At 35.7% G+C, this 27,999-nt stretch overlaps 1 protein-coding gene across 3 annotated transcripts; it reads left to right on the top strand.

Moving 5' to 3' along the window:
- The first annotated feature begins 38 nt into the window (after window positions 1-38).
- Window positions 39-27,997, top strand: LOC112016231 (uncharacterized). 3 transcript variants are annotated; one of them, XM_065772382.1, is made up of 11 exons: window positions 40-562; window positions 1,447-1,515; window positions 5,299-5,391; window positions 6,131-6,252; window positions 7,244-7,439; window positions 14,781-14,956; window positions 15,237-15,369; window positions 18,060-18,220; window positions 23,684-23,775; window positions 23,906-24,002; window positions 27,594-27,997. In XM_065772382.1, exons 1-11 carry the CDS (start codon window positions 263-265, stop codon window positions 27,637-27,639), a joined length of 1,485 nt encoding a protein of 494 aa, XP_065628454.1. In that variant the 5' UTR covers window positions 40-262; the 3' UTR covers window positions 27,640-27,997. The 3 variants fall into 3 exon arrangements, with proteins under 3 accessions (XP_065628456.1, XP_065628454.1, XP_065628455.1); XM_065772383.1 differs by having other exon boundaries at window positions 41-562; window positions 15,240-15,369; XM_065772384.1 differs by lacking the exon at window positions 23,906-24,002 and having other exon boundaries at window positions 39-562.
- Window positions 27,998-27,999: the final 2 nt, after the last annotated feature.

The following is a 27,999-nucleotide window of genomic DNA, read 5'->3' on the forward strand; positions in this document are numbered from 1 at the left end:
TATTACCAAAAAAAATAGTTTAAACGTGTTGGAACGCAAGTAACACCACACATCTTTTTTTGGTTGCTACAGACAGCCCCACCATCCCCTTTCTTCATCCAACCAAATTACCTTTTTTCCTTCTTCCACGTTCATTCATTCTCCAACCATGAACAAACTCAAGATTTCTCACCACTTCTTCCTACTCTTCTTCTTCTCATAGGAATTTCATCAAACACTTTGTTTACACTCTTATCTTCTTCACCACACTCACTTCAATTCAATGGCCACCACTTCTCTTTCACTACCCCAACCTTCTCTCTTCCCGCCTTCTTCTTCTTCTTCTTCATCTTCCTCTTCTTCTTTCTTCGGTGGGACCCACCTTCGGTCCCACAAAAACTTTGTCTCTCTTTCTTGTTCATCTTCTTCTTTTTCTTCTTCGAAATTCGATACAAGTAGAGTCTCTTCGGGTCGGTTTAGGACAGTGGTTAATGCTTCTGGGGACTACTATACCACTCTTGGGGTCCCCAAGTCTGCTAGTAGCAAAGAAATCAAGGCAGCTTATCGAAAGTTAGCTCGCCAGGTAACTCAATTCTAATTCGGCTTTCTTCATTTTCCATTTTTCTTATAACATATTGTCTATTTTCAGTTAATTGTGTTTGGTTGCCAAGAAGAACATGAAATTAGAGTTGGGTTTCTGAATTATCATGGAAAAGAATTATAATTTGAGTTTCTGGGTTTTTCTCTTTGTTCATTATTTATTTGTTTCTCTGCAACCAAACAGGACTTATAGACTTTTGTGTCTATGTAATGTGTTTCTTTTTTGAAAACCTTGGTGGGTTTTTGATAATTTTGTAAATTGTGAAACTATAGAATGTTTTTGCTTCAAGTTTTTAGGAGTTGCCTAGTATTATAGTCCCTGTCTACTGGAATATTCCTTTCTTTTTTCTTTTTCTTTTTTGCCCTTTTAATAAAATGCTTAGTTACTTCTGAAAAAGATAATGCCAGTGATTGATTTTGGGGTAATTGGTGATTTTGCTATGTTGGCTAAGAAATTTGGTTTCTGATATTTGTTTCGTACCAGAGACTGTCCTGTGCTCACATGTATTAATCCAGTCTGCCAGCAATAACATAAATGATATACCGTTCTTATACTTGATAAGTAGTTTAGTGTGTGGGAAGGTGAATGCCGCTGTTGTATGTGCTCTGGACTGATCAGATTTTCAAATTGCTTCCTTTTGTTAATAAATGTGTTAGCAAATCAGATATGCGTTCTTTTGATTCTTGTTGAGCAGAATTATTTGCTTATCTTAAATTTAATTCTTTCTCTAACTTCTTTAATTCTAGTTATGAGCACTTAAAACGATACATTTGATAAGCCCTCAACACCAGAGGATATTTGAATATTATTGATCTAATTCCTTTCAATCCTGACTTTTACCATTCGTTTTTTTTTTTTTTTCCAAGTACCACCCTGATGTCAATAAGCAACCTGGAGCAACGGAAAAGTTTAAAGAGATTAGTGCTGCATATGAGGTATGAATGAGAACAAAAAAGTTGACACTTATTTATTTTTGATTTCATCTTTACTAAAGCAATATATTTGTTGCATCTTTGAAGCTAGTGATGAACTTTGCAGTTCCATTCTAGGCAGTTTTGTCCATCCATAGGTAGCTTTAGTCAGTAATAAATTTCTATGGACCATCCTTCATTATAAGATGTAAAGATGAACTAGGTGCACCCATTAGTGTTTATATCTGATACATGGAATGGAATCTTTGGTGACTTATCAAAAGACATATAGTGTTTGACCTTTTAAGCTTTATGATGGTTTTGAGAAGTCTTATGTTGAGATCAGATCCGGTTTCTAGAATTTTGTGTGCTTTTCCTGTGTGCAGGAAGTATTTCCTCTTATTTAATAAGATCTTATTACATACAAAAAGAAAACAAGAGATCAAATTTGTTGTCTTGCATTCATTGTACAAAAATACTGTTATAGATGGGGTTTTGTAACATTTTATTGATTTGTGGATGTATTAAACCTTACTGTATTTCTGAAAAGGGCTCCCTTGTATGCTCCTAGTTTACATTAGTTTTTTCCTACTAAAGAAACTTCTTACTTGAGTTTTAAAAGATGAGATATTTGGGTTAAAAGATGAGATATTTGGGTTAAAATATGAGAGAGACTTTAGTCCCCCGCCTTAGCACCTATTTATATTAGGGTTTATGGCATAATTACTAGAATGTAAAATAACATGCTAATATATAAAGATAACAAGAATAACTCTTAACAACTTGCATAAAAAATAAGTGAAATAACTCTAATTAGCAAATTGCTTCCTTATGTTAATAAATCCCTTACCTTAGCTCATAATATAAAATAACATGCATATAAATTGGGAAAAAAGTCTAGGTTAGGGAACTTTATAGTGCCTAGTTTCTTAATTTTAATAAAATTTAATTTTATTAGCTTTCCTTAATGTGGCTTTTGGTTCGGCTTATCTTTTAAAATTCCTAAGAATCATTTTCTAAAAGGATTCCGAGGTATTCCCTTGTTTGGTTGTATGTAGCTCAAGGAATTCAAATGTCCACAGGCACCCCAATACCCACAAAACCTCACATTTAGGAGAATAGATATTTCCTCCAAACAGGCCAGTGACCACATTCCTAAGGTTGAGGAAAGTTACAAATATATTTTTTTTAATAATTGACAATATTAGCCTCACTTTATTAAAAAAACCTAACCTCAATCAGATAGGTAAATGATTATGAAAGTATTAAAATTTTTATAGGCCAAGAAGTATTAAACTTATTTCCTCTGAAAAAATCAATCTAACCACACATCTAGTCAATCTTCATTTACAAAAACAGGGCATAAAGAGTTTATTTTTGTTAATGCAAGGTGTTATGCATTGGAATCAGTTTTGGGAATGGTTTATGCTATATCCTAACCTTTTCTTTCTTCATTTTTATTTTGGGGAAAAGCTAATCAGTTTGGCAATGGTTATGCAATTTAATGTGTTTATTCTATGCTTTAAATTTCTTTATTTGGATTCATGTGATGCATTTATTATCTTTTTTATGGCCCATATTTTATATATATATTTTTAAAAAGATAACATTATTGGTATTTTCAATAAAAATTATAATGTATAAAGATATTTCAAGTTTATTTTATGCAGAGGTATTCTAGGGGAAAAAAAAAAAATGCAATCCTTTAGAATTCCTAAGAATTAGTCAAACTTAAAAATCTCATAATTGCATAAATCTTGTCAAACTAAACATGGGCATCATTACGTTCCTAGGCAATCACATTACTAGGAATTTGGATGCCAAAGGGTATATTGGACTCTTCGATTCAAACACCACATAAATGTGGTTCCATATAAAAGCGCACTTTTGAATTTTGTGTGTTGAGTTCCATGGGGTTTTGTTAATTAGGCCTGGATTATATTTTTTCCCAGAATCCCAGCTCCATCTTTTCGTTCACATAAAAGGTTTGTTTATTTCTATGACCATAGCCTTGCCTCTATCCATAATCTCACCAGTATTGCATCCAATGCATTTCTGGCTGTGTCTTGCCTCTTCAATGCTTTCATCTGAAGCATCAGATGAAAGCATTGAAGAGGCAAGACACAGCCAGAAATGCATTGGATGCAATACTGGTGAGATTATGGATAGAGGCAAGGCTATGGTCTAGAGAAGATAGAATGAAGATTAGCAGGGTGGGAACGTTTGTACTTATCCAAGGGAGGTAGAGTCACGTTAATTAAAAGCACTCTATCTAATTTGCCCACTTATTTTCTATCTCTATTTCCTATTCCTGCAGCTGTGGCTAACCGAATTGAGAAACTTCAGAGAAATTTCTTATGGGGTGGCATTGGAGATGAACCAAAATTCCATTTGGTTAAATGGTATACTGTTTGTAGTCCCATTGCTTCGGGTGGCTTGGGGATAAGGAAGGTAAGACTTTTTAATGAAGCTTTGTTGGGGAAGTGGCTATGGAGAGTTGGGATGGAGAGGGCTGCACTCTGGAGGCAAGTGATAGAGGTGAAATATGGCATTCAATGGGGTGGCTGGTGTACTAGGCCTGTTAATGGTCCATATGGTGTTTGTGGAAATATATTAGTAGGGGATGGCCCTCTTTTTTTTTCGCCACATTCTATATGATATTGGGGATGGGTCTAGGGTGAAATTTTGGCAAGACTATTGGTGTGGTGAAGCTTCTCTTGTAGTCAGCTATCCTGAATTATTTAGAGTTTGCCGAGACAAGGAGGCTAGTGTGGCAGAGCTTATGAAGCTTGATAATGGAGTCCTTTTTTGGGATGTAAGTTTCTTTAGGGATGTGCGTGCTCGGGATTTAGAGGCTCTGGCTGGTTTAATGGATACCATTTATGGTGCTTTGGTGAAAGGGTTTGGTGAGGATAAGATGTGTTGGAAACTTGATAGAAAGAAAGGCTTCCTAGTTAAAGACTATTATAGTCTTTTAGGGGGCTCTAATGATCATTACTTTTCTTGGAAAAGTATTTGGAAACAGAAGATTCCTTCTCGAGTAGCTTTCTTTGTTTGGACTGCTGCTTTGGGCAAATGCTTAACAATTGACAATTTAAGAAGAAGGAAGGTTTGGATATTGGATTGGTGTTACATGTGCAAGTGTAATGGTGAATCGGTTGATCATCTTTTTCTTCATTGTCCGGTTGCAATGGATATGTGGACTATGGTGTTTGGTTTGTTTGGAGTGAGATAGGTTATGCCGCAATCTTTAGTGGGGCTTTTAGCATGTTGGAAAGGCAGATTTGGTTGTCATCGAAATGGGTATATATGGTTGATTGTTCCCCATTGCTTATTGCGGTGTCTTTGGAGAGAAAGAAATAGTAGATGCTTTGAAGATAAGGAGAGATCAAGATCAGATTTGAAGCTGTTTTTCTTTAGAACTTTGATGGATTGGTTGGTTGCTTTACAGAACCAATCATTTTTATCCTTTCTTGATTTCCTAGATTCTTGTAATTTTTGTTCTTGATTGTTTGCCCCCTTGTACACTCCCTGTGTACTAGGGTGCTTTTCACTTTTTGATATCAATCAATAAACTTATTACTTATAAAAAAAAAATGCTTTCATATGAAGCATCCATAAGTTTTTCATTGTTTACTGTCATTTGAGTCATGGACATGTATAACAATGTTTTGTGGACTTGTTATTTGAGTTTTCAATTTGTGGCTATGACAGCTGTTATCTGACTACTGCAATTTTTTTGTCAATTAAAAAATTTCAATATATTTATGATATTGTCTTTTGAATTCTGAAGTACAATACTGTCAGGTGCTATCAGATGATAAAAAGAGGGCTTTGTATGATCAATATGGTGAAGCTGGAGTTAAGAGCACAGTGGGCGGACCATCAAATGCTTACACGGTACTGCATATATTGTACTTTCATTTTATAATGTTATGTTGCAAATAATGAATTAGGAAGATGGCTTACTCTTGAAACATTGACAAGCAAGCATATCATTGACATTGTTGGGTGATATGCAGTACGCACCCTCATTTGGTCATTTTCCATTCAGAATCTAAAGTTAATTTGAAAATTTGAAGGGGGATGGGGGGTTGATGGATGTCTTACCATGTTTCCAAAGCTTTAACTATAGAAGAGTGTTGCTTACACATCCTGTCTTTATGACATATCTCCTCATTCAATATTACTTGTAAAAAAAAATAAAAATCTTGTTAGCTTATAGGAGATGAATTTGCTTTAAAGGTTTCATTGTTGTGATGTCTCATTTTTTTCTCTTGAAAGTTTGTTTTTCCTATTGAAACCCAAGAAAACAAGTTTGAATTGTTTCTCCAATTTTATATTCTGATAATAAATTTGTATAACAACTTATTACAGTGTTGCTTACACATCCTGTCTTTATGACATATCTCCTCATTCAATATTACGTGTAAAAAAAATAAAAATCTTGTTAGCTTATAGGAGATGAATTTGCTTTAAAGGTTTCATTGTTGTGATGTCTCATATTTTCTCTTGAAAGTTTGTTTTTCCTATTGAAACCCAAGAAAACAAGTTTGAATTGTTTTTCCAATTTTATATTTTGATAATAAATTTGTATAACAACTTATTACAGATTTAACTGTCCTTTTTTTTTTTGCAGACCAATCCTTTTGATTTATTTGAAACATTTTTTGGTCCAAGCATGGGTGGATTTAGTGGTATGGACCCAGCTGGATTCAGAACACGCCGTCGTAGTACCGTCACTAAGGGTGAAGATATACGGTGAGTAAAAGTTTGAATTTTGTTTGAAAGATTCGAGTTGGTCTTTGATTACCATTCTTACTAGCTCAACAATAATGTTATTATATGCAAAAGTATTGTTAGTCTCCTCTGATGTAGCCTGGCTATTTTTAGGTCTCAAATCTGTATTTATTTTTTGGACCGAAGCTTCTTAAGCCACTAGCTTGAGAAATATAACTAATTTACTGACTGGTTCTGTTGCCAATAAACTAATGATTATACGATAGTTGGATTTAAGACCTTTTTATTTTATTTTATTTTTTTATAAAGGAAAAAAAGCTGGGTAAATTAGGTGATTTACTTACAAAACCAAGGGTACCCCCTGCCCCACTCCTCAACTTGATGAACTCTTAGAGGGAGAACACCTTATTTTCATTGTTTTATTTTGTTAAAATAAATAAGTTAGACAAAAGTACAATTGTACCATGAAAAAGATGAGGCTTTAAAAAGCTGTACTTGCTCTTTTAAGATGAAGAAAAGCTAAATCAAGCAAGCACTATTTGAAATATAATGGGTAGGACCTTCCTATCATGAAAACAGTGACAGCAGGCAGATGTGCTTGAGAAGATCTTTCTCAATTTTAATGTGTATAAGTATCAAATAATTTATTTTCTATCATTGATTGATGGCTTGTAGGATAGTTTGGGATAGAAAATTTCAAGAGCATATTGAGGTCCTTAATAAACCCTACGTGACAACCTTCCACTAAATATTTATGAATGAAGATATCAGATATCTATAGCGCCTCAATGCTACTAAATAGACAATGCTTGATTTAAGATGCTGATTCATATAAAAGCATTTCTTACTATAGCCTGTAATATTCTTCTAACGTTTTATGGTTAATTGTCTTCTATGTTATGAAATGTATCATTTCCTCTTTTTCTATAGTTATAATGACACATTATGAAAATTTACTCTTTTACAGTTTATTGAAGACTTTGATTTGACCTATGGTTCAATTGTATTTCAGTTATGATATCACCTTAAAATTTTCTGAGGCTATTTTTGGTTCGGAAAAAGAATTTGAGCTTTCCCATCTGGAAACATGTGAAGTTTGTACTGGTACTGGAGCAAAGATAGGCTCCAAGAGGAGGATATGCTCAACTTGTGGTGGGAGGGGTCAAGTAATGAGAACTGAGCAAACACCTTTTGGCATGTTTTCACAGGTATCTAAGCACTCTTTGTTTCTGACTGCAGTTTTTTTTGGGTTGCTTCCTGATCTTCTAATTTCTATAGTGACTTAAATATTGAAAATCACCCATTAATTCACATGAGAAATAAAAGTCTTGGTGGCTAGTTACATGGGAGGACAAGGTGGTGCATTGCAATGGAATTTGATACACCCTTTTCAATTTTATATAATGTCCCAGCATGCAGTACATAGAGGATGTAGTGTTGGAAATTAAGTACGAATCATTTTTTTTTTATAGGTAATCAAAGATTGATTACAAACAAAAGACATCATGTTCATGATGGTGATCACTCTGAACTTAAAACGGATACAAGTAACTCAAGAAGAGATACGAACAGAAAGGAGAAAATCAGAAATGGAAAAATTAAGTATGAATCATATCTTTGAAGTGAAAAGAATTATGGTGTTTTAGAGTAAGTTTTCTTGGAGAAGAATTTTCTGTGCAGGAATTCCTATTTAAGTGCTTCGTTTCTTTCTGTGGTGTACTGGTTTGAGCAATTGTTTTAGAGCAAATAATTTACTGGTTTAGATACTAGAAAGTTTGTTATTAGTTGGTGCTATGTGTGAAAAGAGATAGAGAATATGTCGATCAACATCTTTGTACAGCTTGATTGTTCAGGCTCTTTTGGTGGTGGTTATTCTCTCTCTTCAGTGTTGATTGAATGATGCTGGGAACTGTCGTAGACTTGTCTGTTTCTTAGGATTGGACAGTTTGGACTATTGGTAGTGGGGAGGGTTTAGTTTTTTTTGGAAATCAATTCCTCCATGTTAGATGAGGAGAATTTGGTTAGATAGAAACAGTAGGTCTTTTGAGGGCAAGAAGAATCTTTATATGACTCACCAAGAGCTTTTTTGCTTTACTGCCACCTCCTAGTGTTTCTTGCATAGACGTCTAGGGACTAAATCCCTCCTCCCCATTGCAACTATTGAATTATCAATAAAAAGAATCTTTGGACGACTCAAAAGAGGGAATCCTAATGGCTTTATTTTACTAGGTTTTGATGTAATTGTCACGCTCTTGGTTCTAAATTTCTTGGGTTATTTGTATTTTCCATACAATTTCTCATGCTTTTACTTTTCTTCGCCATGTTATTTCTTTAATGGGATGGCTTGTTTCTGCACATTATTATTAATATTATTATTATTATTATGGATCCAGAACAAATTAGCTGGAAAGCACGGACACAGCATTTGGGATGCCATGAATGCGTTGGACATGGTTGCACACATGTCCCAGCCGTTTTTTTTAATTTTATTTATTTAAAATTTTTGAAAAATGACAGGCACGTCGGGGACATGACATGTGCCCCAAAAAAAAAAGACAGCTGAAACACATTGTACCTTCACACCAATCTCCTCCCGCTTCTTCTTCTCACGTCGCTCCAGCAGCCCAGATTCTTAGATCTATTTATCTTTTACAATTTTCCCCCTATTCCCCTTTTTCCTTGTTTTTTCCGCCTCACATGTGAAGAGCTTATTTCTCTCCATCCACCCATGTGAACAAAAGATGTAAATACTAAATAGGTGCTTTTCAAATATTTTTCTTTTATGAGTTAAAGTCACACCACCCATCAAGCTATGTAGTTAAACTTGCAACTTTTTACAATTCTTTTTTCATTATTTTGGTAGACAGTAGACACTTTTTGTTGATTGGTGATAAGAGTAATGTCAATCAAGATGAAAAAAGAAAAGAGAGAAGGAAAATACTAGGTGTTCATGATGGTTAACACAAGAAAAAACAAGAAACAACATCAAAGAAAATAGAACTCAAGGGACAATTCTAAGAGAAGAAAGCAACTTTATGATAGAAGAACAATTCAAAGAACCCCAGCACCTAGACCAATCAAAAAGAGTTCGCTGGCATAAAACTTGTAACGGAACCAGCGATTTCTCGGATTCTGTTTGGAAACAGCTTATTTAGCTGAAACTGAAAACTTTTTGTTGAAATTATTGTAGATAAAGCTAAATGGTAATTGAATTAGTGACGCAGGACAACTAGAACAAAATTAAAACAACGGAAAAATAAAGGGATATGACATAGGAGTCTGCACTTAGGCCTGGCTTGGAGTTAGCATGGAGCGGGGAAACCATTAGGAGTCAGCACCTAGGGTGGACCTGGAGTTAGCACCAGACCAAAAGAGACCAAACGACCATTTTTTTCATTCATCAAAATATCAACTATCTTTTAAGGAGTACAATAGGTTGCTTATAAAGGATTGTTAAACCCTAGTTTTAATTGACTAGGAAACCCTAACTGCCTTATTAAAAAAATAACCTTACTTCTAAATTAAAATACTAATAGTCCAATAAACTAATAGTACCTAAAATATAAAAATACAATTGGCTTGCAAACATAAATAATACTAAATAATAATCTTCTTGTGTCTCTCGCATCATTTTCCTTTGGTTGGAGAAAACTTGACCTCGAGTTCTAAAGCGTTGAAGGATTAGGATGTTGACAAGTAACACTTGCTTCAAGTCTGGAATCACCTTAGGGAGCATAGAGAAAAGAAAAATTTTGAATTCCATCATGGCAAACTCTTCTGAAATTACAAAATCAATGTGTGGAATCAACATAATCTTATCTTGAACTATTGGAAGTACTATGTTATTCACTTTCTCCACTTTAGCAAACTATTTGTCTTCATGCACCATGGAAGGCTGATCAAAAGCAGATTCATTAGCTTCCAATATCACATCATGTGCACCCTCTAACATAATACTCTCCTTAGAAACCATCTCTTCACCTTGCTTCTCTTCAATAGATTCATTTCCTTGCATGCATGTTAAAGCAACACTTGTCGAGGCATGTACGTCTGTGTCAACATTAGGCTTTGGTGTTGCTTGAGGATTCTCCACGACCAAGATATCATCATCAATGTTGTCTTCTATGGGAGCAGCAATAAGTTCATTGTGATCAATTATCCTTGGTTTCCCAATTGAATTGGTTTGAGTCTTCATTTGCTTCATTTGAGCAATCCTGTCTTGAACATCTTTCATGAGCTTTATAGATAATTCCTTTAATTCCTTGGTAGATAATTCCTTGATAGATTGTTCAAAAGTGTGCTGAGGACTTGAAATGGGATGAGGATTCATCGTATTTGCTTCAACTTGAAAAGTACCACAAAGAGATTGGGATAGATACTTAGCTCGAAAGTATGGTGACAAATACTCATTATAAAACCTTTTTTTCGTATCTTCCCATACACTAATGGTAGGTTCACGCTTTATATAGCGGAAATATTCAAGATCCTCCCAAAATATTTGTGCTCCACCTCTTAGCTTCAACTTTACATACCTAACATTTATATTATCCGCAAAATTTGCTTGTTTAAAGAATTGCTCAATCCCATTCATCCAGTTGACAAAATCTTGTGGATTAGTTTTACAACCATCAAAATAAGGTGTTTCGGATATGACCATAGCTCATTGGGCAAAAAGATTTTGCCAACTTGACCTGTTATGTATGGCCCACTAAAGAAGGGATTGTCATGGCATTAACCAAATAAAGCTTCACTGTTTGAAGATTGAACACCAATAGAAAAACCGTGGACTGGATTGAAGGCCTAGAAGGCTAGACTTGATTTTTTTTTTGGGGTATGCACGTAAAGAAACTAAAGAAGAATCTCAAATGAAAAGTTGACTCCACTAAAGATAGTAAGAGAACCTAACCCTTGAGATGGCTGCTAAGTGTACTGGGCCTTACGTGGAGTTGGTTGTTCACGGACTTGGAACTTCTCTAGTGCACGGGCCAGGGGACTTGACCCCTTTTTGTTTTGTTTTGTTTTTTTTTTTTTTTTTTAAATGACCAAAAAGCCAAATACACTGTGATGTGGATGGGTAACAACAAAACGAAGCTTTAGTCCCAGTAAATGCAGTGGTTTGACAGCGGCGCCAGGTAAGATGGAGAGCTTCAGAACCAGCGGAGCCGACAGTGGTGTACGAGATGAAGGGCTTCTAGTAGTGCAACACTGACAAGGATTAGGATCGGGCTCGTGGGTCAACGGAGATGGTCTGGCGTCAATTGGAGCAGGTGAGCAGATGGCGGTCGGAAGGTTGGATCGTCGTCATGGTGGCACTGGACAACGAAATTGGAAGTCACTGGTGTGATGGGGACACTGTTGGTGATGGAGGCTGATGGCGGCCCTGACTTCTTGTGGATCTGAATTGTGATTTGATGGGATGAGAAACACGGGCATTGAATGAATTTTTTAAAAAAAAAATACTTTTCTGGTTCATGACTGCAGTGATGCTTCAAATAGATCGGTGTTTGCTCTGATACTAAATATGATGCAGGACAATCAGAACAAAATTGAAACAACGGAAAAATAAAGGAATATGATCTAGGAGTCAACACTTAGGCCTGACTTGGAGTCAGCACCAAGCGGGGAAATCACTAGGAGTCAGCACTTAGGGTGGACCTAGAGTCAACAACAGACCAAAAGAGACCAAACGACCATTTTTTCCATTTATCAAAATATCAACTATCTCTCAAGAAGTACAACAAGTTGCTTATAAAGGATTGCTAAACCCTAGTTCTAATTGGCTAGGAAACCCTAATTGTTTTATTATAAGAATAACCTTGCTTCTAAATTAAAATACTAATAGCCCAATAAACTAATAGGACCTAAAATATAAAAATACAATTAGCTTGCAAATATAAATAATACTAAATAATAATCTTTTTGCATCTCCTATATCAATTAGTATAGTAGGACCCATGAATAGTACCAAAAAGTGCAATGAGACTCATGAATAGTAGCAAAAATAAGCTGAATAGTAAAAAAAGCTGACTTTTTAAGCCAGTGCTAAACGCAACCTCAGTAGCCTCAAAAGATTGCCAATATCTTTCCGTCCATAAAATCCACATCAAATAACCAGGAACCATATTCCAAATGTCTGAATTAAATTTTCCCAGCTAGTGGCTCCAACAAAACATCAAACTTTCCTCAGAGCCTGGTACGACCCATTGGATCCCAAAGAGTTGAAGTATATGCACTCATAGCGAGTGAGCTACAGGATAATGGAGGAGGAGATGATCCACAAATTCCTCATTATAACAGCACATACAAGATCAAGTCGCCAAAGAGAGACCCCTAAGCATGAGACTATCCAAGGTAAAGATTCGACAATGAACTTGCTATCCACAGAAAGAAAGCCATCCTTTTAGGAACCTTAACTTTACAGATACCCTTCCAAGGAAAATTGGAATTCAAAGCATCCTGAATCTTGGTAGACGGTAGACACATGTATAAATTATTAGTGGCTAGGCATTAAATTTGCTTCTAAAAGAATTTTAACAATTATTTAAAAAAAAATTAATATTTTTGTTATAAAAAACAAATTTTATAAGCTTTGACTATATATATATATATGATTAATTAATTAATATATGTATCGCCACCGTACCTGTGTCCTAATTTTTCAAAAATTTATGTGTCATATCCGTATCCATGCCTGTATCCGTGTCTATGCTTCCTAGTGAGATTAGTTAGAGTTGGCTACATGTATTTTTTTCCACAAGAACCTAATTGCAATGCTGAAGTTTATGAGATCTTGTATCATTCTAAGGACCATAAAAAGAACACATGGGGTGGCTAGTTGACTTCATCTTTCATCTGTTGCATGTTCTACAAACTTGCTTTATGGTTTATTGATACATACATGGAGGAGATGTTTATTAACACTACACAATTCATTGCTTTCCTTTCCTTCTACACTGAACTTACTTATCTTTCTGTTACTATTATTATTATAATTCATTGAAAAAAAGAAAAAGAAAACTCTCTTTGTTAGCTTCTAGAAACAAGAACTGATTTGTATTGCTGAAGTTTATAAGATCTTGTGGGGGGATTCGAAGGCTCACTTGGTGGGGTGGGATAAGGTTTGTGCTCCTAAGGCGAACGGTGGTCTGGGTGTTAGGAAAATAACCACTTTCAACAAAGCCTTACTAGGAAAATGGTTATGGCGGTTTGGGGTTGAGGAGACTCGTCTTTGGAGGAGGGTTGTAGTTTCGAAGTTTGGGGAAGAGTGGGGGGGTTGGTCTTCTAAGCTGGGCAGGGGTGCCTATGGGTGCGGTTTATGGAGAAGTATTCGAAAAGGTTGGGAGGCGTTTAGTAAATGCATTCAATTTGAAGTAGGGGTGGGGGATAGAGTGAAGTTTTGGACAGATAGGTGGTGTGGGGACTTACCACTCCATCGATCCTTCCCATTAGTGTATGGGATTGCTTCTAATAGAGAGGCATCGGTGGCCTTGTCTCTTGAAAGGTTGGGGATGGAGGCTCAGAGAAGCTGGAATGTTCGCTTATTAAGGGATCCTAATGATTGGGAGATGGGTGAGGTGGATGAATTCCTCCGTACCTTAGGTTCTAATTTGCCTCGTTCTGAGCTTGGAGACCGTATGAGGTGGATGTTGACAAAGAAGGGGTTTTGATATTCGCTCTTTCTACAACAAGCTTCGTTGTCCTTTGCCTATTATCTTTCCTTGGAAAGGTATTTGGAAGGTTAAGGCTCCTCCGCGCGTCTCTTTCTTTGTTTGGACTGCGACTTGGGAGAAGATTCGTACAGGAGACATTCTGAGGCGTAGAGGAGTGGCTTTTGTTGACCGGTGCATTATGTGTCGTAGTAATGGGGAGACAGTGAATCATCTACTTCTTCATTGTGAAAAAGCTTATCTGCTGTGGAGCTTGGTTTTTAGAACCTTTGGGATCTCATGGGTTTTGCCAAGATCGGTTGCAGATACGCTTTTTGGTTGGTGGAATTGGTTTGGAAAGCATTCTTCTAGCATTTGGAATTTAGCTCCTTTGTGCCTTATGTGGTGTATCTGGAGGGAGCGGAATTGGAGAACTTTTGAGGATACGGACAAATCCAATAATCAGTTGCTCGCTTTCTTTAGTGGTTCTCTTTTTGATTGGTCTAGGGCTTGGGAATCACCTCTAGTGACTCTCTCCCTTTGTTCCTTAATTCTCTGCTCAGTACTTAGTTCTTATGTTGGCTTTTGTTTGTTTTGTTGTATTTTCTTGTTGTTTGTTTCCTTCTCTGTAATCCTTGCTCTACCTTTTGTTTTCATGAGGTAGCTCTTTGAATATACATCTTCTTACTTATAAAAAAAAAATAAGATCTTGTATCATTCAAAACTCAAAGGCCAAAAAAAAAAAAAAAAAAAAAAAAAAAAAACATTGTGTGTTTTGTCAACTTCATCTTTCATCAGTTTCTTGTTTTGCGTACTTTCTTTATGGTTTATTATTACTCTTTAATAATTTGCTATTTACCTTTCCTTCTACACTGAACTTACTTATGTTTCCATTAACACTAGGTTTCTGTATGTCCAAATTGTGGTGGGGAGGGTGAAGTTATTTCTGAATACTGTCGGAAATGCTCGGGTGAAGGACGTATACGTGTTAAGAAAAACATCAAAGTTAAAGTTCCTCCCGGAGTTAGTATGGGCAGTATCCTTAGAGTCGCTGGAGAGGGTGATGCCGGACCAAGAGGGTATGTGGTTGAATTTTGATTTTAGCATTTGTGATCCTCATTGGGAAGATTCTTTAGTAAATCATTGAAAAGAATCTACAATTCATTGTCTTATTACATGTGAGAGGGTGATAATTTCCATTGATATGTCTAACAAATTTATATATGACATGACATATGAGCTATGTGTTCCCCTCAACCATTGAGTGGCCTGCTTTGCTATTCAGTTGCATCTTTCCCTTATCTACTCTCTTTTCCTCCAAAAGAAATATATACTCAGTAATGGATTTTATTGTTTCAGCAGGGGTCCTCCTGGGGATCTTTATGTATACCTTGATGTTGAAGAGATACCGGGAATTCAAAGAGATGGCATAAATCTCTCCTCAACAGTATCTATCAGTTATCTAGATGCCATATTGGGGGCGCTTGTTAAGGTAAAGTAGTATGAGCCCAAAAGTATTGCTTTTATTTTGATGAAGCACTTATTTTGAAGTCATATCCACACAAGGGAGGTAGTCTGAGCAGTGAGCTTTTCTTAAGAACATGAAATGAAATTACAATAAAGGTTGAAGTCAATAAAAAAAAAAAATTTTTTTTTGAACTGGGATGGGATCTAGCGCTCTGTCTGCTGGGCTGATCCTCTGTCCTCATGACCGAATTATCTAGGGATCCTGCCTAGTAAAACATAGAGTCTGACTATGAAATATGAAGTAAAAGAAGCTTTTTAGCCTTGATATCTATAACACCTGTTTATTCTAAAATGTCAATGAGTTGTTGTTAAAACTACTAATAAGCTCATTCACACAAAAGAGATTAGTGGCACAAAGCCTTCAAGTAAACCCTTCACTCTGATCTGAATTTGTGAATAAGCATGTCCAGTCACATGGTACCCATAACCTACCTTATTATTATTGAAACATAACTTAATGAGGAAGACTGTTTATCAAAAATCGGAAATGGGAAAACAAAACAAAGAAAAGAAGAGGACTGCTTATTCTGAAACAGAAGGGATTCTAAGAATTTTGCAGATTTGAGATTGTTTCTGACTAAGTTAGTCTTGATTAGTTTGTTAGATATTGCTTTTCCTTTTCCAGTGCTTCCTTAGTCAGCGACTCAGTGCTGTAAATGCTCAGCACTTTCAATTTAATTAGACTGTTTAACAAGTGTATACCAAATATTGTATTTTACTGCTTTCTTCATCTAATGATTTTTTTTTTTTTTGGATAAATAATGTAAGGGCTTTATATTAAAAAAATAGCCAACTCAAGTACACTGGAAATGTACTACAGTGGCAGAAATTAAGTTTCTTCATCTAATGATTTGATTCAATCCTGCCCAAACCTTGAAGTTTTTCTAATTTCCTTGATGGTAATTGTAGAAAACCAGGGTCCCTTACTGTTTGACTATTGTTGACCTACTTGTTATGGCATAAAAATGCATCTTGCATGTATGCTGCTGAACCTTTCAGGTGCTCTTAGATGACAGCCGATTTAGTTTGTTTTTGTTACACAACACTTCGTTCACGTCCAACCGGATTTCCGCAGCATACTTATTAATATGTGTACTAGCTTAGCCCTTGATGATACCTTTTTGCCTGATTTAACTTACTAATTTCCTACCAGTGCTGCAAGGAATCTCCAGCTACTATTTCACTTAGATGAGTCTTGTTCAACTGAGTGCAATATTGGTAGATATGGATAGGACAGATGAACTTTACCTTTTATAGGTAGATGTACAATGTTATTTTTTTTAAAGGGTTAATTGCACTTTATTCACTTGTGGCTTGACTCATTTAAAAGTGTCTATCCGTGGTTTTAAAAGTGTCACTCTACTCACTAGAGGTCACCTCCGTTAGACTTCCGTAACCCACCTCGCTCCTTTCACCGTTTAAGAACTTAAAAAATCAAAGAAAGCAAGATCTGAAAGGGGTATTTGAAAAATTATAGAAGTTGCTTATATTTTGGCTCAAGAACACTAAAGAAAAACCCTAGATTTGATATAAATTTACAAAAAAATTACTCTAATTTTGGCATCTCCAGAAGATCAAAATCCATATGTACTTATTCATTGTAAAATTCAGTGGATCTAAGTAGACAAATAAATTTGATTAGAGTCCAAGTAAACAAGAAATGAAGAAGGTAGTGGATAGACTGAACCATATACTAGTTTGTCTTCTAACCTGAAATACAGTGCCAATCTGCCTCAGTGCCTCCCCATCAGGAACTAAAGAATCTGAAAAAGCTTCTTTTTTTATTTTATTTTATTTTATGGTTGTTGGAAAATTGGTTCAAACCTAATGTTTGGTTCGCAACAAACTTTTCCCAATCATCAAAAACCTAATTAATTCAACCAAATCCCTAAGCAGTACAACTAACAAAATTCATAAACTTTCCCAAGGGCTAATTTAGAGCAAGGGTTTGAAGATGAAGATGTGCTCTATATGCGTGTTGTTTGGGTCACGATATTGGATTTCTAAGATAGTTAGAGAAGGAATTCATGGAGAGTGGCTTAGATCCATTTTCTATTATGTTTTATAACGTGAGTGTTTTTCTAATAGAAAGGGATGAGGTGGGTTACGGAAGTCTAATGCAGGTGACTTTTTTTGGGTAAAGTGACGCTTTTTAAATTACAGTAGGCACTTTTATAATGGGCCCAACCACAAGTGGGACAGGTGGGTAAAGTGTAATTAACCATTTTTTTAAATAAGTAGGAATACTAGAACCTGAATCATGCTGTATATGTGATGTCCAGAACAGGACATTGATTTCTAATGTACATCCAACCTGAGCATATGTTGGTTGCAATAGAATAAAGTGATTGCAGAATACACACAAATTCATTAGTATTTCAAAGGCCTTTTGAATCTGTCTGATGTGATGTTACATAATCTGAACTACGCATCTATCTTATGGTGGATAGTCAGAATGTAATGCATCAATACCTTTGTTCTACTATTTGTTATGTCATTCTTTTGTAACTACCTTCTGTGATTTATGGGCCATTGGAGCCTTTCTTTTTTCCCCTCTCAATTTCTTGTTCGTATTTTTAATTATCAAAAAAATAAAGAAATTCTTGTTGGTATTTTGTTTGCAGTTGATTAACTGAACTTCTAACATCTAAACAGGTAAAGACAGTTGAGGGAATTACTGAACTACAAATTCCACCAGGTACCCAACCTGGGGATGTGCGTGTCCTGGCAAAGAAAGGTGCACCAAAACTGAATAAACCGTCGATCCGTGGTGACCACTTATTTACAGTTAAAGTTACTATACCAAATCGTGTCAGGTATAGAGATATTTTGTTTCTTTTCCTAGTTTTTATTATAACTCTGAGATGATAGTATCAACCTTTCTGCGGTCTGTGCATTCATCCCTTGTCTATTATGTATTGTTTGGAATTAATTGAACTGAACTCAACTAATCCTTAACTCAAATAAAGTTAAGGAATTGGCTCTAGGGACCTTCAACTACTTGGGGATTTTAAAGTTTTTGAAAAATTATGGTTTGATACTATGTTTTTAACTTTGAAGGTGTAAATTTTATGTGTTATTTTAGGTTTTTCACATTTTCTCTAGTCATAGAAGCAGCTTGGTCTTATGTGTTTTTTATTATAACTGTGTGTGAATTTTATGGGGGTTTAATTTCTATTTATGTAATTTATTTTTTTCACTCCTTTTCCTTTCCAAGTTAAAATACCAATTAACTTAAGACCAAGTACTTCAAAAAATTATTCATATATGCTGTAACTAGGAGCTTAAGCTGTTTCATAGAGAAAATATAATTTCAGATTTGATATATTTATCTTTTCTTTCTGTATATTGTTTAGGGCGAATTAGGGTTAGTTTTTGGTGGGGAATAAGCTAGAAAATAATAGGGATTATAGGGATTCCAAAGGGACAAGGATTAGTAGGGTTTCATAATGAAAACAAATGTGAAAATCAAGATTTTTTTTTTTTGATGCGAGTGAAAATCAAGATTTGGATTGCTGTGAATAGTGATGTGAACAGTAATCGTGAATAGTAAAATTAAAGAAAATAGATAAATTTTAGGAATCACACCTAGACTTCCTAAGCATCACACCTTGGGTTCCTTGGCATCACACCTCGGAGAAGGTTGCATCACACAAACCATAAAAGAAAGTTTCATAGCTCTTAAATTCTAAAAACATTTATTATTAATCAACTCAATAAAAAGTACTACAATTCTTTAAATAGAAGACTAATACCTAATCCTAGCTGAACTATTAGGGTGGAAGCGTCTCTATTTATCTAAAGGTGGTAGGCTCACGTTACTGAAGAGTACTCTCTCTCAAGTCTCCCAATGTATTTTTTATCTCTTTTTATTATTTCTAAAGCTGTGGCTGCTAGATTGGAAAGTATTCAAAGGGATTTTCTTTCTTTGGGAGTTTTCCGAGGGGAGTTTCAAATACCCTTTGGTGGCTTGGGAAAAGGTGTGTTTATCCATTGAATTGGGCAGTTTGGGGATAAGCAGTGTGGTGTCGTCTAATCAAGCTTTATTAGGGAAATGGCTGCGGAGGTATGGTCATGAAGTTACCCATCTTTGGTGGAGAGTTATCTCCACAAAATATGGTGAGGGTCAAGGGGGGTGGAGTACTAAGGCATGTAAGAGGGCTCATGGATGTGGTCTTTGGCGAAGCATTCATGAAGGGTGGTAGAGCTTTTCTAAGCATTTGTCTTTTGTAGTGGGTGAAGGTACTTGTATCCGCTTCTGGCATGATAGGTGGATTGGTGATAATACCCTAAAATTTCTCTATCCTGAGCTCTACTTGTGTTCAACTGACAAGGACGCTTATATTTCTGAGGTGTTGTGGCTTCCGGAGGGGGGTACTATTAGAGTTTGGGATTTAAGGTTTTATAGAGAATTTGAAGACTAGGAGCTAGCTGCATCTGATTCTCTCCTTGAGTTTATCCAATTTCGTATTCCTCGGGGTGAAATGGGCAATACTCTTTGTTGGCGGCTCAAAGGAGAGGGTAAGTTTGACACCTGGTCTTTCTACCATGCGATTTAGGGAACTCAGGATTCTTTGTTTCCTTGGAAGGGTGTTTGGAAACCAAAGGTTCCTAAGTGAGTGGCTTTCTTTTTGTGGACAGTTGCTCATGGTTGGATTCTTACTTTGGATAATCTCATGCTTAGGGGTCGCTCTTTAGCAAATCGGTGTTGTATGTGTCGTTGTGATGGGGAGTCAGTCTACCACTTTCTTCTTCATTGTCCTATTACATACCTTATGGAGTTTTATGCTTCAAGCCTTCGGTATTCATTGGGTTATGCCAGGATCGGTGGCGGGATTGTTATTTTGTTGGCATCAATGGCTTGAGAATCATACTTCAAATATTTGGAATTTGATTACAGGTTGCTTGATGTGGATTGCTTGGTTAGAAAGAAATCGTCGTTCCTTTGAGGACATTGAGAAGACTTTGGAAGAGTTAAAGGTTTCATGCTAGCGCAATCTTTTTGAGTGGTCTCGTTGTTGGGTTTTTTTAGATTGTTCTTCTCTCTCTGAGTTTATGCTTTCTTTTAGATTAGTTTCCTGATTTCCCTCTTATTTGTTGTTTGTTTTATCCCTTTCTTGTTGTTCATCATCATGAACAACTTGTTTTTTTTACTTTCTATTTTCATTAATAACATTTCTTTGATTACCTATAAAAAAAAAGAACTAGGATTTCTTAAAACCCTAATAAGACTTGGACTCCTTGGGCTTTATTACTAAACCCAAACTAAATAACCAAGCTTAAAATAAAACTAAAGTAATACCCAATAGACTATAAGCACAGCCCATTGTAGAATGTTAGGAAATTATAAAATTGCCCTTGATACATAAAATAAAATAAAATATAGGAAATCTGTCTTCTCATGGCCTCTTGCATCATTCTCCCTTGGTGGGAGAAAACTCGACCTTGAGTTTTGAAGCGTTGAAGTAAAAAGAATTTTGGTTTCTTAAAGTGCATCCTTGACATTGAAAAAACACTTTGAATTTGAATTTCTTTTTGTTTCTTCGTTTGTGGAAGCAATGATGATAATGATACACCCACCAATTCAATTGACCCATTAAACTTTTCAAGAATGACAAAATCAATATCTTGAAAAGTTGGTGTAGGCAACTAGGTTGCACCGACACACCATTTTTGGCAAAGTACTGGTGTCCGACATGTGTTGGACACCGATACAGGTAAGACTTGCCGGACTCCGGTGTCTGAGCGGTGTTTTTTTTTTTTTTGGTGCTTACAGGCTCAGCCATTGGTGAAGCTTCAACCTCAGACATTGAGATCGCACCACTATTTGTTCTTACTCTTCTTTTCAGTCTCGCTCGCCTTCTCTCTCTGTGTTTTTGCCGACTACTGTTTTTGCATTTTCTCTTTCTCTGCGTTTTTTTTCATTTGTTGTTTCTGCAGTTTTCTCCTTTGAACTCTAGAGTCTTTTGGTCTCTTTGAAGATGATTGACAACTTGCATTCTGTCAACCACTAAATACATCCTGTCAACTACTCATTTTTAAATTTCATTGGGTTTAATCAATTTTTTAATGGTTTTTCTGTGCACTCTTCTTGCTTTTGTTTATTCTTTATTTTTAAAATTTGACTAAATACATGCTGTCAAGTGTCAAGTGTCAAGTGTCAACCGCTCTTTTCAAAATTTTATTGGGCTTTGTTCTTTATTTAATCAATTTTTTAATTCTTTATCCGGCCACTCTAGCTTTTGTTTATTTTTTATTTTAAAAATTTTCAGTGTTATTGGGTAGTCAAATGGGCTTAAGCATAACTTGACATAATTTAGGGGTCATTTGGTATGATAGTTTAAGTAACACTTTTCAGTTTTTAAACAACATTATACATGTTTTCACACACTTTTTTACTCACACGTATTTCTAAAAAAATATAAACAACGTTACCAAACGGCCCCTTAGACATAAGCTCTCATAAAAAGATTAAAAGAGTACAATATTGAGTTTTATCAAAAAAATATTTATTTTTGCTTAAGATTTAATATTTCTTATTTGCCTTATGAAAGTTATGATATAAAAAAGACATTTGAAAATTAGATCTCTATATTTATTTGGACTATTTTAGTTCATTTTTCTACTTATATTAATTTAATATATTAATTTATATTTTAAATAATTATATTTTAATATATTATTAAATATATTAATATTTTTATGTCTAAAAATATTAAAAAATATGCCTAAATATAAAATTTAATTAATTATTTAATTGCCGTACCCACGCCATGTCGTACCATTATTTTTCAAAAATTGCCGTACCCTTGTATCCGTACCCGTGTCCGTGTCGGTGCAACTTAGGTAGGCAATAGAACCCTACTTTGACAAGCAACATGAACTTGGGAATAAGATGCTTCGAGTGTTATAGTCTTCACTTCTGCCTTGTAATTTTGATCTGCCCTTTCAATTTCAACTACTTCATCAACAGTTTCCATCTCTTTTGAGTCTTGTTGCATTACTTCAAGCTTCCCTTGATCACTTGCATCTATCTTCAACTCAGCATCCCCTACATTACTAACTAGACAACTTGTACCTTTGAAAAAGTTAGTAGAGTACTCATGCATGGCACATAAGGGTTTTGATAAATCTTTCAAAGAAAAGTCAGTGCAATCTTGGGAAAAATCTGCTGGAATTTGAGGCGCTTCTATAGGCTGGTCAGGTTTTATTTAGGTAGCTTCTGTTGCTACAGCAGAATTTTTAGCTTCTAGATCTTTTCCTTCAATAACTTTTGGCTCTGATACCAAACTGATGTAGGACAAGGGGGAACAACAAACTTTGATTTAGAACACTAGGGCAAATTTGGTATAGCTTAGGTTTTGAAGAATTAGGGTTAGGTTTTGGTGGGGAATAAGCTAGAAAATGATAGGGATTCCAAAGGGACAAGGATTAGTAGGGTCTCGGAATGAAAACAAAGGTGAAAATCAAGATTTGGGTTGCTGTGGATAGTGATGTGAACAGTAATCGTGAATAGTAAAATTAAAGAAAATAGATAAATTCTAGGAATTACACCTAGACTTCCTCAGCATCACACCTAGGGTTCCTTGGCATCACACCTCAGAGAAGGTTTCATCACACAAACCATAAAAGAAAGCTTCATAGCTCTTAAATTCTGAAAACATTCATTATTAATCAACTCAATAGAAAGTACTATATAACTCTTTAAATAGAGACTAATACCTAATCCTAGTTGATCTAGGATTTCTTAAAACCCTAATAAGACTTGGACTTGTACTCCTTGGGCTTTATTACTAAACCCAAACAAAATAACCAAGCTTAAAATTAAACTAAAGTAAGACCCAATAGACTATAAGCACAACCCATCCTCGAATATTAGGAAATTATAAAATTTCCCTTGATGCATAAAATCCAATAAAATATAGGAAATCTTTCCTCTTACTGCCTCCTGCATCACCAAGCCAAGCTTGCTGGAAATTTTAGAATGTCATCTGTATCTCTTGGCCTTGGGTCCAAGTATCTTTTGGACCATCCATCAATTTGTAGTTGTTTGAACCCCAACCCTCATGGTTATGTTAGACAACCAAAGTGTCTTGACTCAAATTAAGATACATGTTTAGCTGTTCATCATTATGGCTGCAAGTGCCAAGAGTAATTAAAAAAACTAGTATAATCTTTTCCAATTTCTTTTGATAAATTAGAAAAATTCCTCCTTTTCAGTTGACTGAATTTGTGCTCGTTTTCTAAATTTATATTCCACTTTTTGCCCATATTTGCAGTGCCAAGGAGCGTGAATTGCTTGAAGAACTTGCTTTGATGAAGAGCACTACCAGCAGCCGTTCACGAACTCGTCCTAAAACTCAGTCACCACGTAAGTATTTGCATTTGTAATTTGTGAGTGAATATTTTTTTGGTCCCTTTTTGTATCCAGCAGTACTCTCTCAAGTGCTAAATATACATGCTTAGCGCCTTAAGTTCAGTATTATATTTTACTTCGGCAGTTAAAAGTAGAGAATATCAGGAGGAAAATGTTGCAGAAAAAAAGGAAGAATCAGTAGACCAAAATGATGTATGGAATAAGTTAAAAGAGTTTGCTGGGTAATAATCTCTCTCTCTCTCTCTCTCACACACAAACACACTGTTTTACACACAATTTATTAACTTAATCTTAATGAGTGTTACCACTACTTGCTATGATCCTATACCGGGAATTAACTTCATCTGTTACCATCCTTGAGCTATTCTATTTTAATATTTGGGACTATGTCCGCAAATTTCATCTGTTACAACTTGGAAGCCTCTTTTTTTTTTTTTTAATTAATTAATTTATTTTTTTTACCTTGAAGGGATCGGTTCCAATTTATCTTCCTCCCCACAACAAATATTTGTAGCATATATGTCATCCAATAATTGAGCCATAATTTCCAATCATGCAACGCTTGATGAATAGAGGATTCCAATAAAAGCAACAATTTCTGTTCTCTAGATAAACCACTACCTGAACATCTCCATTCCTAGCAATGAAGAAAAGATTAGGAAATCTCTCCTTGAGAGTAATCTCACCATCCTACAGATAATGTCAAAAACAAATGTTAGAACCATCGCCTACAACATATATGATAAAGTGCAAGAAGCTGTCACATAGTCTTCTAATCTAATGTCCTTAATCTCATCAGAACAGCAGCTCTCCAAGTAGTTGATGTAAGACAAATTGGGGAATTTGTTTATGTGCAGCTGTGGCGGGTGGGTTTAGGATGACGAGAATTTGTGGATCTGGGTTTAGAACCTTTTTAGAAAATTGGTTAGGGCCTGTTTGGTAGAGTGTTTGGGTTTTTGTTTCCAAAATAATGTGAAAACTGTGATTTAAAAAGTGTAGTATAACACATTTTTTGAGTACTCATATTACAAAAAAAATGTGTTTAGTAATTTGTTTCTATAAAGTTTTTTTAAAACTAAAAACACAAAATTAGGTGTTTGGTATGAGTATGTATTTTTAAGAAAAAGTGTTTAACTTTTATGACATAAACAGTAGAGTAACTATTATTTATACAAAGAGAGAGAAAACTCCCTCCCATAAAACCAATTTCTCCCTCTAAGCTCTCTTCACTCTCAAACTGTCTCCCATTCATAGCTCTTTTGCTCTCTATCTCACATCTTTCCTTCTGTCAAAATCCTAACTCCATTAGCTGCCACAAGCAGCCACCTCTGAGGTGGCTCCCCCATCTCTCTACCTGGTTCTCTCAAGCTCCAATGACTGGATCTCCATGGCTCCACCAATCAGGCACTGTGAGCCACAATGGGGGTGGCTTTACCCAGTGCTCTCTCTACTACTTTCTCTTTTATTTATAGCGAAGAGTTCTATTCTTTTTGGATTTGATTTCATTTTTGATTGATTTGGCGACTGGACAGTAGGCGGTAGCTGAGAGGAAGCTTTCTATCCCCCCAGTTTTTCCTAGATCTGTGCAATGGGGGCTGGATCAGTGATGTACGAGGCGTGGAGGTTGGATCTATGCAATGGAGGTCACGTAGGTTGATATTTGGCGATGCGGTTGTGTTCCTCTGCCTTTTGTGGAATTTTTGCTGTGAGAGAGGTCTGTTGCTATGGGATGAGAGTCTGAGAGAAGAGATGAAGAGAGAGAAGGAGAGATCATGAATGAAAATGCCAAAAAATAAAAATAAAAAATCTGTTAGGTACTGTCTCAATAAACTCAGTTTGTGTGGGTCCCACAGTTTTTACATTATTCACAACAATGCCACCCAAAACTGTTACTTGAAAACTGAAAACTACTCCTTGAAAGTTCTGTAAATGGGTGATTTAGATCACCTAAAGTGAGAACGGTTGAATACTGTTATTTGAGTTCCCTTGCCAAACATGTAACTTAAAAATGGAACCCATGTTTTTCAGCATTTGAATCACAGAAACCAGTTTTCAAGTGCTGCTACCAAATGGGCCCTTAGGGTTCAAAAGAGGAAGGATTTGATTCCTGAATAATCAAATAAAACATAAAACCTAGTTAACTACCGTGGAACCTTATTCTTGGGCTTTGCCTTAATGTTATACTTTCAAAGAGGATATTGCTTCTCCAATCACACTTGAAGTGTGTTTGGTTGGGGTGATTTGTGGGGGATGGAAAATGAGAGGAGAAAATAGAGGTGATTTGTTTGTTTGGTTGGGAGGGGGAGGGGGATGATTTTGGTGGAGCCTGGGTGTTTTCTTCCTCTGCTCACCATTTGGGGTGATATTGGAGTCTCTCTGAATTGGGGAGAAAATGGGGGAAGGAGAGGGGCTTAGATGAGGATTTACCCATCTGCCTATCTTGTCCTATTAGGCATTGGTTCTTTTTTCTTTGGCTTACAAACTATATTTTTTTCATGTAATAGGTGCATGAGAGTAAACTTATGCAAATTACATTTTCTATCCTATCATTTTCTTTTAAACTAAACAAATAGAGTTTTCCACCCCTCCACTTTTCAATTCTCCCAACCAAACACACTAGGGAAAAATAAATTTTTTCTATCCCTTCACTTTTCCATTCTCTCCTTAGGCCACCATTTTCTATCCCTCCAACCAAACAAAGCCTAAATCTAACACGCTCCTCCATAATGCATTTTCTTCTATCCCATAGCGTCACAACCATTTCCTAGCAAAGGTTGATAAAAAAAAGAATAGCTATTTAATCCCCAATCCTCCATTGCAAATTGGAGTGCAACAAACATTCCAAGTGGAATTTGAATTCCTCTCCCATTTTACCCTAGGTTTTTTTCCAATCTTTTTGCCACTCCTATAGGCAATCGGAATTTAAGATAAGAAATATGTTGAAAGGCTAGAAAAATGTACTTTTAGATTAGAGTGAGTCTACCGACTCTTCCAGCCAGTCAATCTCTTGTGTATGCTCTCTATAATGGAATACCAAATGTGCCATGAAGTGAGCTCCCAAAAGAAAATTATCGGGGGAGATGAGAGACAGCATGTGAGATTACTTGCCAACTCATCAGTATTCTTTACCTCTCCAACTGGAGGAATATGTAGCCATTTTGAGTTCTAATCCTTCTAAAACTTCAAGAAAGAATGATCTTTTCCGTCATATCTTTCAGACTTACAGGATTTTGTGGGGTTCATCTGAGCCTCTATTTTATGCTGAAAATTGCCAGCAAAGGGCTTGAATGTGGCACAAGTATTTAGCTCTGTTTTGGGTTTACTTTTTTAGGCTACCTTAGCTTCTCTATGAGGCCCATATTTCCCCCTATAACCTCGTTTGAGTTAGTGAGCCCCTTTTAACATTTTGGGCTTTTTAGACTATAATCTATTTAATTTTAATGTTGAGACCATTGAGACTCTACTGCCCAGAGACTCACCAAGACCTAATTGCTGTTTTATGTTACCGAGCTACTGAAATTCAAGAACTTTCTGAAAAAAGTTCTTGCAAACAACCTCCCCATAATTTTCCTCAATGGTCCTTACTTTAAGGACTGGGAAAAGATATTATGTATAACAACATCACTATATCTTACAATTGAATCTATACACTTACATAAGTGTGGCATGCTGTTACCTTGCTGCACTTATCATTACACTTTTGTCTCTCTCTCATGCTTGTGTTTTTGTATTCAATAGGCTTCTTTCTATGGATTAATTCTGTCTTCATCATTATAGTATATAGTATTAATTAAAAGTTGTGGAACATGCAGGTCTGTTGCAAATGGAGCCCTAAGATGGCTGAAAGACAATCTCTAGTCTTGATACATCTTATTAGGTATGGTCCAAACTCACTGACACTTGTCTTGTGAACCAATCAAATTGGGCTCATTTTTCTACCTCTCAAAGAACCATCCAGTTATTTGCTCCATATCTTATCAAAACATATCCGCATTGTACAACAGAGATAAAATTTCACTCTAGTGGATATTCTTTTATTGGTTTTACTTGTAATTTTTTGTTATTTGGAAAATTAATGAGAATTGGATCTGTATCTTATGAGTTGGTTAGGGTAGCAAAATCTAGGAAATGAAGTTCAAAATTGAAAGTACATGTTCAAATTCATTTGGAATTCAGTGTCAATCTAAGCAAGATCCTCTTGCATCAGTTAAGGTTATT

The sequence above is a fragment of the Quercus suber genome, unplaced genomic scaffold (assembly GCF_002906115.3).
Source record: "Quercus suber isolate HL8 unplaced genomic scaffold, Cork oak 2.0 scaffold_58, whole genome shotgun sequence".
In the NCBI taxonomy this organism is placed as follows: Eukaryota; Viridiplantae; Streptophyta; class Magnoliopsida; order Fagales; family Fagaceae; genus Quercus; species Quercus suber.

What these genes read in the sequence shown, in the direction of transcription:
- LOC112016231 (XM_065772382.1), top strand. Translation starts at nt 263, where the DNA reads ATGGCCACCACTTCTCTTTCACTACCCCAACCTTCTCTCTTCCCGCCT. An exon ending in GACCATCAAATGCTTACACG is followed by an intron (nt 5,392 to 6,130) that starts GTACTGCATATA and finishes TTTTTTTTGCAG; the next exon opens with ACCAATCCTTTTGATTTATT. An exon ending in ACTAAGGGTGAAGATATACG is followed by an intron (nt 6,253 to 7,243) that starts GTGAGTAAAAGT and finishes ATTGTATTTCAG; the next exon opens with TTATGATATCACCTTAAAAT.